The sequence below is a fragment of the Bufo bufo genome, chromosome 3 (assembly GCF_905171765.1).
Source record: "Bufo bufo chromosome 3, aBufBuf1.1, whole genome shotgun sequence".
Taxonomy (NCBI): Eukaryota; Metazoa; Chordata; class Amphibia; order Anura; family Bufonidae; genus Bufo; species Bufo bufo.
Window position 1 is genome coordinate 396,977,967 of NC_053391.1, and position 14,286 is coordinate 396,992,252.

Below are 14,286 nucleotides of genomic sequence, written 5' to 3' on the forward strand. Positions count from 1 at the left end.
GTGCCTTTGCAGCCCCCCGATGGAGAGGGAGAGAGCTCCCAGAGAGCCCCCCTCAGCCCCGTGCTTACCCTTCCCCGTCTGCGAAGTTCTGAGCAGACGGGGAGGGTTCCCATGGCAACAGGACGCCTGCTCAGGCGTCCTGCTGTCCATGGTGCTGAACAGATCTGTGCTAAAAGCACAGATCTGTTCAGTGTAAGTAAAATACAGTACAGAACAATATATATTGTTCTGTACTGTATTATACAGACATCAGACCCACTGGATCTTCCAGAACCAAGTGGGTCTGGGTCAAAAAAAAAGTGAAAAAAAGTGAAAAAAGTTAAGATAAAAAAAAAACATTCATCACTGAATAAAAATTAAAAAAATTAAATACACTACACATATTAGGTATCGCCGCGTCCGTAACGACCTGATCTATAAAACGGTCATGTTACTTTCCCCGCACGGTGAACGCCATAAAAATAAAAAAATAAAAACTATGAGAAAATTAAAATTTTGCCCACCTTACTTCCCAAAAAAGGTAATAAAAGTGATCAAAAAAGTCATATGTACGCCAAAATAGTACCAATCAAACCGTCATCTCATCCCGCAAAAATCATACCCTACCCAAGATAATCGCCCAAAAACTGAAAAAACTATGGCTCTCAGACTAAAGAAACACTAAAACATGATTTTTTTTGTTTCAAAAATGAAATCATTGTGTAAAACTTACATAAATAAAAATAAAGTATACATATTAGGTATCGCCGCGTCCGTATCAACCGGCTCTATAAGAATATCACATGATCTAACCCCTCAGGTGACCACCGTAAAAAATAAAAAATAAAAACGGTGTAAAAAAAGCCATTTTTTGTCATCTTACGTCACAAAAAGTGTAATAACAAGCGATCAAAAAGTCATATGCACCCCAAAATAGTGCCAATTAAACCGTCATCTCATCCCGCAAAAAATGAGACCCTACTCAAGATAATCGCCCAAAAACTGAAAAAACTATGGCTCTTAGACTATGGAGACACTAAAACTTTTTTTGGTTTTAAAAAGGAAGTTATTGTATAAAACTTATATAAATAAAAAAAATTGTATACATATTAGGTATCGCCGCGTCCGTGACAACCTGCTCTATGAAATTACCACATGATCTAACCTGTCAGATGAATGTTGTAAATAACAAAAAAAAAAAAAAAGTGCCAAAAAAGCTATTTCTTGTTACCTTGCCGCACAAAAAGTGTAATATAGAGCAACCAAAAATCATATGTACCCTAAACTAGTACCAACAAAGCTGCCACCTTATTCCGTACTTTCTAAAATGGGGTCACTTTTTTGGAGTTTCCACTCTAGGGGTGCATCAGGGGGGCTTCAAATGGGACATGGTGTCAAAAAAACCAGTCCAGCAAAACCTGCCTTCCAAAAACCGTATGGCATTCCTTTCCTTCTGCGCCCTGCCGTGTGCCCGTACAGCGGTTTACGAACACATATTAGGTGTTTCTGTAAACTACAGAATCAGGGCCATAAATAATGAGTTTTGTTTGGCTGTTAACCCTTGCTTTGTTACTGGAAAAAAAATATTAAAATGGAAAATCTGCCAAAAAAGTGAAATTTTGAAATTGTATCTCTATTTTCCATTAAATCTTGTGCAACACCTAAAGGGTTAACAAAGTTTGTAAAATCAGTTTTGAATACCTTGAGGGGTGTAGTTTCTTAGATGGGATCACTTTTATGGAGTTTCTACTCTAGGGGTGCATCAGGGGGCTTCAAATGGGACATGGTGTCAAAAAAACAGTCCAGCAAAATCAGCCCTCCAAAAACCAAACGGCGCACCTTTCCCTCTACGCCCTACTGTGTGCCCGTACAGTAGTTTACGGCCACATATGGGGTGTTTCTGTAAACGGCAGAGTCAGGGCAATAAAGATACAGTCTTGTTTAGCTGTTAACCCTTGCTTTGTTAGTGGAAAAAATGGGTTAAAATGGAAAATTAGGCAAAAAAATGAAATTCTCAAATTTCATCCCCATTTGCCAATAACTCTTGTGCAATACCTAAAGGGTTAACGAAGCTTGTAAAATCAGTTTTGAATACCTTGAGGGGTGTAGTTTATAGAATGGGGTCATTTTTGGGCGGTTTCTATTATGTATGCCTCGCAAAGTGACTTCAGACCTGTAGTGGTCCCTAAAAATTTGTTTTTTGTAAATTTCTGAAAAATTTCAAGATTTGCTTCTAAACTTCTAAGCCTTATAACATCCCCAAAAAATAAAATATCAATCCCAAAATGCTACAAACATGAAGTAGACATATGGGGAATGTAAAGTCATCAAAATTTTTGGGGGTATTACTATGTATTACAGAAGTAGAGAAACTGAAACTTTGAAATTTTGCAAATTTTTCAAAATTTTTGGTAAATATGGTATTTTTTTATGCAAAAAAATTTACTTTTTTGACCCAATTTTAGCAGTGTCATGAAGTACAATATGTGACGAAAAAACAATCTCAGAACGGCCTGGATAAGTCAAAGCGTTTTAAAGTTATCAGCACTTAAAGTGACACTGGTCAGATTTGCAAAAAATGGCCAAGTCCTTAAGGTGAAATAGGGCTGAGTCCTTAAGGGGTTAAAGGGGTTGTCTGCTTTTTTACTATTGATGACCTCAATGACCAATATCAGATCGTCAGGGGTCCAACTCCCAGCTCCCCGCCGATCAGCTGTTTGAAGAGAAGGCAGTGCTGGTACAAATGCGGTCTTCTCTGCTCTGTTTACCTGCTTGCCGCAGCAACTGCAGTGGTGGGCAATGTAATGACAACCTCATTCACTTCTATGGGATGGCTCCTTCCTAATTCACTTGAACAGACAGAGCCGTCTCATAGAAGTGAATGGGGATGCCAGTTATAATTACAAACTTACCACTGCAATTGCTGCGGTGAGCAAGTAAACATTGCAGAGAAGGCAGCTGATTGGTCTGGGTGCCAGACCCCCGCCGTTCTGATATTGATGACCTATCCTGAGGATAGGACATCAATAGTAAAAAGCATTTTTTAATTTAACTTTAAATTTTAACCCAAGCTTCTGTACCAGTGGGATAATGAATACTCATCTGCTCCCCACCACTCCGTTCCCTGGGTCCCCTCATTGGTCTGGTCCCCTTCTTGTAAACTTCCAGAAGGACAAGATCATGTGTGCCACTACAGCCAATAACTGGCCTCAGCAGTGATGTGTCCCCACTAGTCACGTCACTGCTGGATCACATGTCTCTTGGGGACATGTTACCACTGAGGCCAGTTATTGGCTACAGTGCACACATGACCGCAACCATCTGGAAGTTTACAGACTGGGATTGGAAGTCAAGTGAAGAGAGCCAAACGAAGCAGTGACCTTTAAAGATGTTAGTGCTTCAGAAATCACCAGGACCCTACATAATTTAGGAGAATGGTAAAACAGATCCTTATGAAAATGAAGAAACATTTAGTACCAGTTAGGATTTTGTGTTGCTTTTAGGTTTCAAAAAGATGCAGTAAAATCTGAGAGAATAAAGTAACGTGATGCATGTAATACCACAGCGTTGTTTGTTAGTACTGTCCTCCATGCCACCACTATACAATTCTGTACCAAGTAACACATGTATATACTCATGCAGAATCAGAACTCACCCTAAGTAGGTAAGATCTCAGCTCATAAATATTTGGCCCTGGTCTAGGGACAGGCTCATTCCAGAAGCTGAATTCAAGTAGTAGCTGATTTTTACGGGATAGCAACATACTGCTCCGTTCTTTGCGAAACTCTGCAAATTCCTATCCATGTACAAAATAAAATATAAAAAAAATAATAATATAAATACTCAGAAGAAGGTAGAAATATGAGAATTTTTCTTAAAGGTGTTATCCGGGATTTTGATATTGATGGCCTATCCTGAGGATAGGCCATCATTATCAAGTCCCTGCACACCTGCCGATCAGCTGTTTATGAAGAGGCTGCGGCACTCCAACAGAACTTAGGCGTCTTCCTGGGCCAGTGATGTCACTGTACGTCGTTCATATGACCTAGGCGCAGATCAGTCCTATTCAAGTGAATGGGGCTGAGCTGCCAGATCAAGCACAGCCGCTATACAATGTACGGATAACTCGTAAACCGTTCAAAGCTCTGTTTATTTGCGTCACAGTCTCTGTCATAGATGGATGGTAAGAATCATGCCGCATGCAGGGCAATAAACTGCACAGCCAAACCCAGATGGGCAACATTATAAGTCAATGCGTCCACTGAACACCACTGGTAACCATTGTGCAACAGATCTGCATTATAACCAAAGCATGACACAAATGTGGTCATAGATTTTGTCTCAACCCCTGTCCATATACTGTGTTAGGACATATAGGGGAGGTCCTCCTCTATGAGCCAGAGCTACGGAAAAACATGGCTACCCCTTTTGGCAGTCCTGGCCTATGTAAGTATTTTATGGTTGTCCACTGTTTTCTAAGTGATGGCCTATCCTCAGGATAGGCCATCACTAGCTGATCGGAGGGTGTCACACACATTCTCTGTCCTCCGATTGGGCTCTGATATGTTGCTTTGACAGCCTGGGGCCTTGTGAAGGATCCCAGGCCTGTCATAGGAAACTGTCTGTTAAGCTGTGCATGTGACATAGCCTAATAGTCAGAATCCCATAGACTGCATTATTATTCGAATACCCCATTGAAGTTTATATGTAAACCCCCCTACATAAAAAAGGTGTGGAATGAAGTTGCAGATTTGGAAATACACATGGCAGGTCAATTTCTGCACAAAAGAAAGAGTTTAGATTTTGCAAATCTCATTCACTTTCGTGTTACTTTATTACGGTGTTGTTTTTCCACACGAAAATCCGCAAGGAAAATAATGCACATAATCTGCATAGTGTGCAATTACCCTTAGGGAACTAAAACTTACAATGAAAAGTAAAACAATAAAAAAAAAAAATTTAACAATATAAAAAATTTTAATCACCTCCCTTTACAAATTTTACACAAAAAAATAAACAGAGAAAACATAACTGGTATCACCATGCTAGAAACTATTAAAATATAAAAATATTTTTCTTGTATGGTGAATACTGCAATGAAAACAAATTTAAATGCCTTATTTGCTGTTTTTGGCCTTACCTTGTTTTTCCGAAGTTTATTCATCACCTCTGTGAGTGCTGGATATCCTCCTTCATACCGCCACAAGTGAACTGTAACAGGACAAGAATCAGCACTTGATCTATAAAAGCACATTAGCTAGCGGTGCTGTAAACGTCAAGATGAAAGTGCACATACCTGCCTGATCTTGTTCGCCATACCATGTATTCCAAGTGCCCACCAATGTACACGGATATTCCCCTCCTCCATAGACCTTTGGCAGTACCTCCTCACTTAAAAACAATGTACAAATAGGATTGAGTACAGTGTTTAAAAAAAGTACAGTGTTGCTACGAAACTTAAAGGCCATGTACACCTTCGGGAGTAATTTTTTCACGATTGCATTTTACTCATGTGGGGCTAAAAATAATTTTTTCAATTGTCACAAAAGGTTAAAAGGGTATTCCGGTTATTTCAAGTTATCCCTTATCCCAGCGGTATGACCCCCAACGATCATGAGAACAGGGGTCCTGTACCCCCTGCAATGAACGGAGCGCCCCGTCACACGAGTGTGACTGCTCCATTAATTTATATGGGAGTTCCGGAGCGGCCGCTCCGTTCATTTCAGGGGGGCTGCAAGGGGTACAGGGCCCCCTTTTTCGTGATCGGCGGTGGTCCTAAAGCTCCTGTGGATATCAGTAAAATAAGAATTGAGCTACGATAAGAAAGAAAGAAAGGAAAAGAAAAGAAAAGAAAAGAAAAGAAAAGAAAAGAAAAAAGAAAAAGAAAGAAACTCAAATATATATATTTTTTTTTATAAAGACCAATTGAAAAAATTATATTTAGCTCAAAAGGAGTACAATGGAATAATAAAGAGAAATTACCCCCAAATGTGTCCATAGCCAAAGGGGTTGTCTTACTTCAGAAAATGGCATTTACCATGTAGACAAAGTTAATACAAGGAATGAAGTAGGACAGCACCACTTACTGGAACAACTAGTCCGTGTTATGGCAGCGGTGCTCGTGACGTTAGGTCCCGGCCTCAGAGACCCCTCAAATGTAAAGAAACCTACAGGGAAGTCGCAGCACTTCTCATATGTAGCTTGAGAAAGACCTGTGTGTCGAAACGTTGCTGTTTTTTTTTTTTTGGGTGTGAATAAACACAAGGACTTGATTCAAGATTGAGAGTGCTGCGACTTCCCTGTAGGTTTCTTTACAAAGTTAATACGAGGCACTTACTAATGTATGGTTATTACCCATTTTGCCTCCTTTGCTGTCTGGATTCATTTTACCATCACATTATAAACGGCTCGTTTCCATGGTTACAAACAGCCTGCAATCCAGCAGCGGTGGCCGTGCTTGTACACAATAGAAAAAAGTGCTGGACTATGTGCACTCCCGTGGTCCCGGCCACCAGAGAGGTCAGTGCTTTTTCCTATAGTGTGCAAGCACGACCAACGCTGCTGGATTGCAGGGTGGTCATAACATGGAAATGAGCAGTATATAATGTGATGTAAAAAACAAATCCAGCCAGCAAAGAAAGCAATATGGCCAATCACAACACATTAGGCTACCTTCACACCAGCGTTTTTGCTGGATCAGTCATAGATCAGCAAAAACGCTTCCGTTCTGATAATAGATCCGTTATGAACGGATCCGGTTGTATTATCTTTAAAATAGCCATAACGGATCCCTCAAACTCCATTGTCAGAGAAAACGGATCCGTCCCTATTGACTTACATTGTGAATCAGGACGGATCCGTCTTGCGCCACACCACATCGCAGACAGAAAAACCCTGATTGCATTCTGGCGCATTTCTTTTAGTTTTGTCCCCATTGACAATGAATGGGGACAAAACTGAAGGGTTTACATCCGCTATTGAGATCCTATGATGGATCTCAATAGCGGAAAGGGAAAGCGCAAGTGTGAAAATAGCCTTAGTAAGTGCCTAGTATTAATTTTCTCTACATGATGAATGCCATTTTCTGAACTGAGACAACCTCTTTAAGGCCTCTTTCACACGAGCGAGTTTTCCCTAGCGGGTGCAATCAGTGATGTGAACGCATAGCACCCGCACTGAATCCTGACCCATTCATTTGAATGGGTGTGTGCACGTAAGCGTTTTTTTTTTTTTCACGCATCAGTTCTGCGTTGCATGAAAAACGCATCATGTTCTATATCCTGCATTTTTCACGCAGCCCTGGCCCCACAGAAGTGAAGGGGCTTCAGTGAAAAACGCATTTCATCCGGAAGTGCAGATGCAATGCGTTTTTCACTAATGGTTGCCAAGAGATGTTGTTTGTCAACCTTTATTTTATCACAACCTTTATTTGTCAACCTTTATTTTTTTTTAAACGCATCAAAACACATTGCACCCGCGCGGAAAAAAAACTGAACAACTAAACGCAATCGCACACAAAACTGACTGAACTTGCTTGCAAAATGGTGAGAGTTTCACTGAACGCATCCGTATTGTTTGTGTGAAAGAGGCCTTATTCCAAAACTATCAACATAAAGCAATGATATGACAAACAAAAATACGTATGCATACAATGGAAAAAATATGGCTGGAAAAATAGGTTTATAGGTGTTTAAAAAAAGATATACCACTTACCAATAAACTTAAAAGGGAACCTGTCACATTGATGATGTTGTCTGTGCTGCAGACAGCATGTTATATAGCAGGAGGAGCTGAAGAGATCCATATATAGTTTTGTGTGGAAAAGATTCGGTATAAGTTGTATTAGGCTATATGCACACGACCGTTGTGTGTTTTGTGGTCCGCAAAACACGAATGGCATCAGTGTGCATTCCGCAATTTGCGGAACGGCACGGACAGCCTTTAATATAACTGCCTATTCTTGTCCTCAAAGCGCGGACAAGAATAAGACTTGTAATATTTTTGCGGTCCACAGAACGGAGCCACGGATGCGGACAGCACACGGAGTGCTGTCCGCATCTTTTGTGGCCCCATTGAAGTGATGCGGACCAAAACAACGGCCATGTGCATGTAGCCTTAAGGTAATTTATATTCCTGCTCATTCTAGATGATGTCAAGGAGGCGGTCCTATCAGTGACTGACAGCTATCTCTGTATACACAGTCATAGAGGGAAGGCTGTCATCACTGATAGCTGTACGGAGGAGGCGGTCCTATCAGTGATAACAGCCTTCCCTCTATGACTGTGTATACAGAGATAGCTGTATGGAGGAGACGGTCCTATCAGTGATGACAGCCTTCCCTCTATGACTGTGTATACAGAGATAGCTGTATGGAGGAGACGGTCCTATCAGTGATGACAGCCTTCCATCTATGACTGTGTATACAGAGATAGCTGTATGGAGGAGACAGTCCTATCAGTGATGACAGCTTTCCCTCTATGACTGTGTATACAGAGATAGCTGTACGGAGGAGGCGGTCCTATCAGTGATGACAGCCTTCCCTCTATGACTGTGTATACAGAGATAGCTGTATGGAGGAGACGGTCCTATCAGTGATGACAGCCTTCCCTCTGACTGTGTATACAGAGATAGCTGTATGGAGGAGACGGTCCTATCAGTGATGACAGCCTTCCCTCTGACTGTGTATACAGAGATAGCTGTATGGAGGAGACGGTCCTATCAGTGATGACAGCCTTCCCTCTATGACTGTGTATACAGAGATAGCTGTATGGAGGAGACGGTCCTATCAGTGATGACAGCCTTCCCTCTAGGACTGTGTATACAGAGATAGCTATATGGAGTACACGGTCCTATCAGTGATGACAGCCTCCCTCTATGACTGTGTATACAGAGATAGCTGTATGGAGGAGACGATCCTGTCAGTGATGACAGCCTTCCCTCTATGACTGTGTATACAGAGATAGCTGTATGGTGGAGACGGTCCTATCAGTGATGACAGCCTTCCCTCTATTACTGTGTATACAGAGATAGCTGTATGGAGGAGACGGTCCTATCAGTGATGACAGCCTTCCCTCTATGACTGTGTATACAGAGATAGCTGTATGGAGGAGACGGTCCTATCAGTGATGACAGCCTTCCCTCTATGACTGTGTATACAGAGATAGCTGTATGGAGGAGACGGTCCTATCAGTGATGACAGCCTTCCATCTATTACTGTGTATACAGAGATAGCTGTATGGAGGAGACGGTCCTTTCTCAGTATACACAGTCATAGAGGGGAGGCTGTCATCACTAATAGGACCGTCTCCTCCCTACAGCTATCTCTGTATACACAGTCCTAGAAGGAAGGCTGTCATCACTGATAGGACCGTCTCCTCCATACAGCTATCTGTGTATACACAGTCCTAGAAGGAAGGCCGTCATCACTGATAGCTGTATGGAGGAGACGGTCCTATCTCAGTATACACAGTCATAGAGGGAAGGCTGTCATCATTGATAGGACTGACTCAAACCCAGAAAAAAAAATATATATATAAAAAAATATATAAAAAAAGTTTTTGTAAATCTCTTCCCACAAAAATATATAATCAGTCTGCTCTGCTCCTCCTGCTCTATAACATGCTGCCTGCAGATTACACTGCATTTTCATGGTGACAGGTTCCCTTTAAATTAACAAAGGTTCCCCGATCTCCTAACGCCAGCCCCCGTTTCGGCAGCTCCACAGTGCTGTGTGTCACGGTCGAAGCATATAGACTGAGAATGGCATCATGGCATGCCACCGGTCACACTCTCCTGTGGAGCTTCCGGGACCGACACCTGCAGATCAGGGCACTAGTTTTAATTCAAATGTAGCAGTAAGTGTTGTATCCATCTATCTTAGTTTAAACTTTATTAAAGAAGTTATCCGAGATGTCGCACAATTCCGTATGGCTGGCACTTCCGGAATCACGTGCCGTACATGCGTCACATGATCCCAGCCTGGAATTAGAACCGGCAGCACATGCGCGAGTCTGAATTTCTCACCAAACTGCTAGCGAGAGATTCAGACTCACGCATGCACTGAAGGTTGTAATCCCAGGATGCGATCACGTGCCGTACATTTGCTGGCCACACAGGATCGTGCATCTTGAATACCCCCTTTAAGTCTTCCAAAGCATAATGCAACAATCACAATCAATTGTGTAAAATATTACATTCAGAAATTACACCATCCACAATAGTCCTGCACCTGAGGGGTTAATTGCTGCGGATCGCAGCGCCTTGTCAAAGAGGCCGGGTATGTGATTCTGCCAGGACCCACTGCCTATATTTGTATTAAAAGGTTAGTTATCCTCATTGTAGGCGCAGTGTGCCCTCCCCCCCCCCCAACCCCAGTATTATAAACTATAATCATTGGTGGTGCAGTGGCAGCTTACAATCGGAGCCCCAGCAGTGAATTTGCGGGGCTCCGATTGGGTACCATGGCAGCCAGGATGCTACTGAAGCCCTCTATGGTAAGCTCCATGCTGGTGTGTGTACTATGCACAGGGCAGCCAGGAGAGTGCGACGACCTATTCACCCTAATAGATCTCTATTAGGGTGAATAGGACAAGGGATTAAAAGATCCCAGGTTCTAGCCCCTAAGGGGGGAAATAGTTATTAAATAAAAAGTAATATAAAATAAAAAAAAACAACATTAAAATATTAAGTATAAACCACCCCCTTTCCCAATTTTACATATAAAAACAATAAAAAAACATATTACATATCACCACGTCCAAAAAGTCCAAACTATTAAAATATTTTAAAAATAATCTCCTATGCGGTGAACGCTGTAACAGAAAAAAAAAAAAAAACGCATGATTTGCCATTTTTTTTGTCACCTTGTCCCCCCCAAAAAATAGGATAGGACTGTTCTATAAAATGCGGAATGCACACAGCTTTTTTGGCGTTTAATTTTTTTCGCGTGGTATCGAGTATCGCAGTATTTTTTTATGGGATCGAAAAATGAAATCAAAATTTTGGTCATGTGATAACCCTAGTCTGGCTGTCTCTGAAAACCATCTCTCCACTCCTGCAGCTGCAGGATCTCTATGCAGCTCCAGATTTGGCAAGGACAATCAGAAGCGTCCTGACCAAATAAATGTTTTAAGTCCCCACAATAGGGGATAACTAGTAGATCAGTAGAGGCCCTACCACTGGGGGCGCACATTGATCACGGGAATGGGGACCCGGTTTTCCTTGGAGCGCTCTGCCGCTCCATTCATCTCTATGGGAGACAGCAGAGTACAGCTTTTGGCCATTCCTGGAGAATCCGTTTGTATGTCCAACCTGCCATTTTATTCATTTTGGGGTGCTCCGAGGGATACAGGGTTCCAGTTCTCATAACCAGTAGGGGTCATACTGCTGGGACCCACAACTGACCCAATAGTTATCCCTAAGCCTTTTAGCCAAAGACAACAACTCCAGGAAGAAAAAGCCAACTTTCCATTCTGTCATCCAAATAATACAAGAACAGATTCCCGGATCAAAGACCCATCTCTAGTGATCTCGTACATATAACTGGGGATATCATTACTGTCAAGAACCACTATATCCAGGTATCCATTGAAGTCTTTCAGTGAATTGGCCATACGTTCTGGCAGAAAGTTCACTGCGCACTATTCTCCCTGCTCTTCTGATGCATGCACATGGCAGTGTACTTTATGCTGATCTTCTGCAAGATTTGCATTCATATGGAAAAATTTGCATAAAAACAGGCATGCGTCACCTTGAGTGAAATCTGCACTGGAAATCTGTACAAACAATTGACATGCTGTGGATTTCAAAAGCGGCACCACAGTCAATGGACGTATGCAAAATTTCTGAACTGTGTAGATGAGATTATCTGTATACAGGTGGCCATACAGTAAATACTCCCCTCTAGGATGATGCTGGATTAGTGTCCTGCATATGAAGACATCAACAGAAAGATCCCACTCTTGCCCTTTGACATATACATGACATGCATTAGGTCATTCTGTCTTTTTCCAAGCAGTGTTACTGTAAATGAGGAGGTAACTTACCAGAGCTTGTTGTAGGCTTCAAGGCATTCTGGTTTTACATTGTGAACTGGAATCAAATAAAGGAAACAAAGCGTGAAAAGGAAATGGCAGACAATGCAATTACTTTACTATTTCAAAAACATGTCAAGTGAGATCTGACACCCCAGTCACCAAATATAAAAAAATATTCTAGCTAAGGGTACTTTTACACTTGCGTTTGAGGATTCCAGCAGGCAGTTCCGTTGCCGGATGCAAACGGATAGCATTTGTTTCCAGATCCGGATCCGGCTTACAAATGCACTGAAATACCGAATCCGTCTCTCCGGTGTCATCCGGAATTTATTTTTTTCACAAAATTTAAAAGGTCTGCGCATGCGCAGACCGGGAAACCGGATTCAGTTTTCCGGAACACTTGGTCCCGGATCCGGCATTAATACATTTCAATGGAAATTAATGCCGGATCCGGCATGTGTTCGGGAATTTTGGCTGGAGAAAATACCGCTGCATGCTGCGGTACTTTCTTTGGCCAAATACCGTAAGAGGGACTGAACTCAAGACATCCTGATGCATACTGAACGGAATGCTTTCCATTCAGAACGCATTAGGATAAAACTGAAGCGTTAAATAGGTTACCAATATATAAAGAATAATGATGTAAAGCGGTCTTAGTTACATTGTATCTTGTAGAGGTTGCTGGTCTCTCTCTTGGCCAGTAGGTTCGAATGAGCATCTTTACGAGGATCTACTTTACGCACGAACAGTGATCTCAGCCAACTGTCTTCTCTGGCTTTGGAACTGGAGGCAGAGAGGCCCCTGTGAAGAGATTGAATGGTATGTCATTAAATAGAAGAAAATGGCTCCTAACATCTGGTAACAGACCATTCTTCATGGTTCTGCAACGTGCTCATTTGTCAATGTGCTGTAACACCAGGGCTTCTCCAGGCTCCAGCTGCTGGTGAGCAATCCTCACAATAGGCCATCAATATCCGATCAGTGCCAGTTTGACACCAGACACCCTGCAGTCTCTGGTGCCGAAACTACCACTCTGAAGGGAGCTGAAAGCGCAACTTCGATCAAAGTGTAGTGGCCGTACCCAGTTACCATTGAGATGAATGGGAGCCGAGCTGCACTTTGAACAGAGCGGTGCTTCTGGCTCTGTTCAAGGGGCCAGTTCAGAGACCTGAGGGTAGATCATGAATATTGAGAGCTCAAAAACCTCTACTAAGTGCTTATTTACCCATGACCTCATTCTGCACATGAAAATCACCTATGTGCATTGGCCCCAAAAGAAGCAGGAGTTGCCAACTGATATTGCTTTTAATTTTGTGAGTATAATGAATCCCGCATGTTCTTAATGTTGCACTGATTATGCTTTACTATTAGGTCCCTTTCACACAAGTGAGTTTTCCGCGCGGGTACAATGTGTGAACAGTGTGTCTGTGTACATGAGCGTTTCCCCCCCCACACCAGTTCTGCGTTGCGTGAGAATTGCATCATGTTCTATATTCTGCATTTTTCACGCAGCCCTGGCCCCATAGAATTGGATGGGGCTTCAGTGAACAACGCATTGCAATCCGGATGCAATACGTTTTTCTCTGATGGCTGCTAGGAGATGTTGTTTGTAAACCTTTCAGATTTTTCACGCGCATTGCACCCACGCAGAAAAAACTGACTGAACTTGCTAAATGGTGCGAGTTTCACTGAATGCACCCTTAACGCACCCTGAGCCAATCCGTATAGTTTGTGCGAAAGAGGCCCTAGTCTGATGTCACCGCTTTCCTCTTAAAGGATTTAATGGCACTGGGACTTAAGGAAACCATCTGGAGGTAAAGTAATCTAAAGCAAAAAAGTGGATGGATTAAAGACATTAATACAAAAATCCTTGTTTTTGGAGAAGGAATAGAGAATTGGCAGGTGACTTGGACTAGTTATCCTTTTTGGAATTATCTTCATGATTGGTTGCAGTGCAAGTTGTATATTAGTTTATATTTTTCTTTTGGAAGGAGACTCATTTCTGTCTTGCTTCGCTCAATTGGATACTGACTTTTGTAGACTTTTTTCTTGATAATGGGTTAGTGTTCAGTTTGGATGCTGTCATCTGAATGAGTTCTAAAGGACGTTCAAAATGAGGTTATAGAAAACCAGAAAGTTCACTGGTGACCCCACTACCACAAAGGTCCAGTGCTGGGTCCCAGCTGCCATTCTCCTCTCCCTGGCAACTGAAATAATGCTTAATAATTACAAAGGAAAACCCTTAATACCGCAATGACAACATACCATACTA

The 14,286-nt window shown here is 42.1% G+C and overlaps 1 protein-coding gene across 3 annotated transcripts in view; it reads right to left on the reverse strand.

Annotated features, from left to right (window-relative positions):
- NIPSNAP2 (nipsnap homolog 2) overlaps window positions 1–14,286 on the reverse strand; it is a 59,157-nt gene that overhangs the window by 16,642 nt on the left and 28,229 nt on the right. For all 3 annotated transcript variants that reach the window (XR_005777617.1, XR_005777618.1, XM_040424812.1), the window contains exons 2-6: window positions 12,676–12,815; window positions 12,024–12,069; window positions 5,276–5,370; window positions 5,120–5,190; window positions 3,635–3,775 (exon numbers count right to left, since the gene is read on the reverse strand). Coding sequence is in view for 1 of the 3 variants with exons in the window: in XM_040424812.1 (XP_040280746.1) it covers window positions 3,635–3,775; window positions 5,120–5,190; window positions 5,276–5,370; window positions 12,024–12,069; window positions 12,676–12,815 (493 nt within the window). In the remaining 2 variants the exon portion in view is untranslated. The remainder of the gene's footprint in view (window positions 1–3,634; window positions 3,776–5,119; window positions 5,191–5,275; window positions 5,371–12,023; window positions 12,070–12,675; window positions 12,816–14,286) is intronic.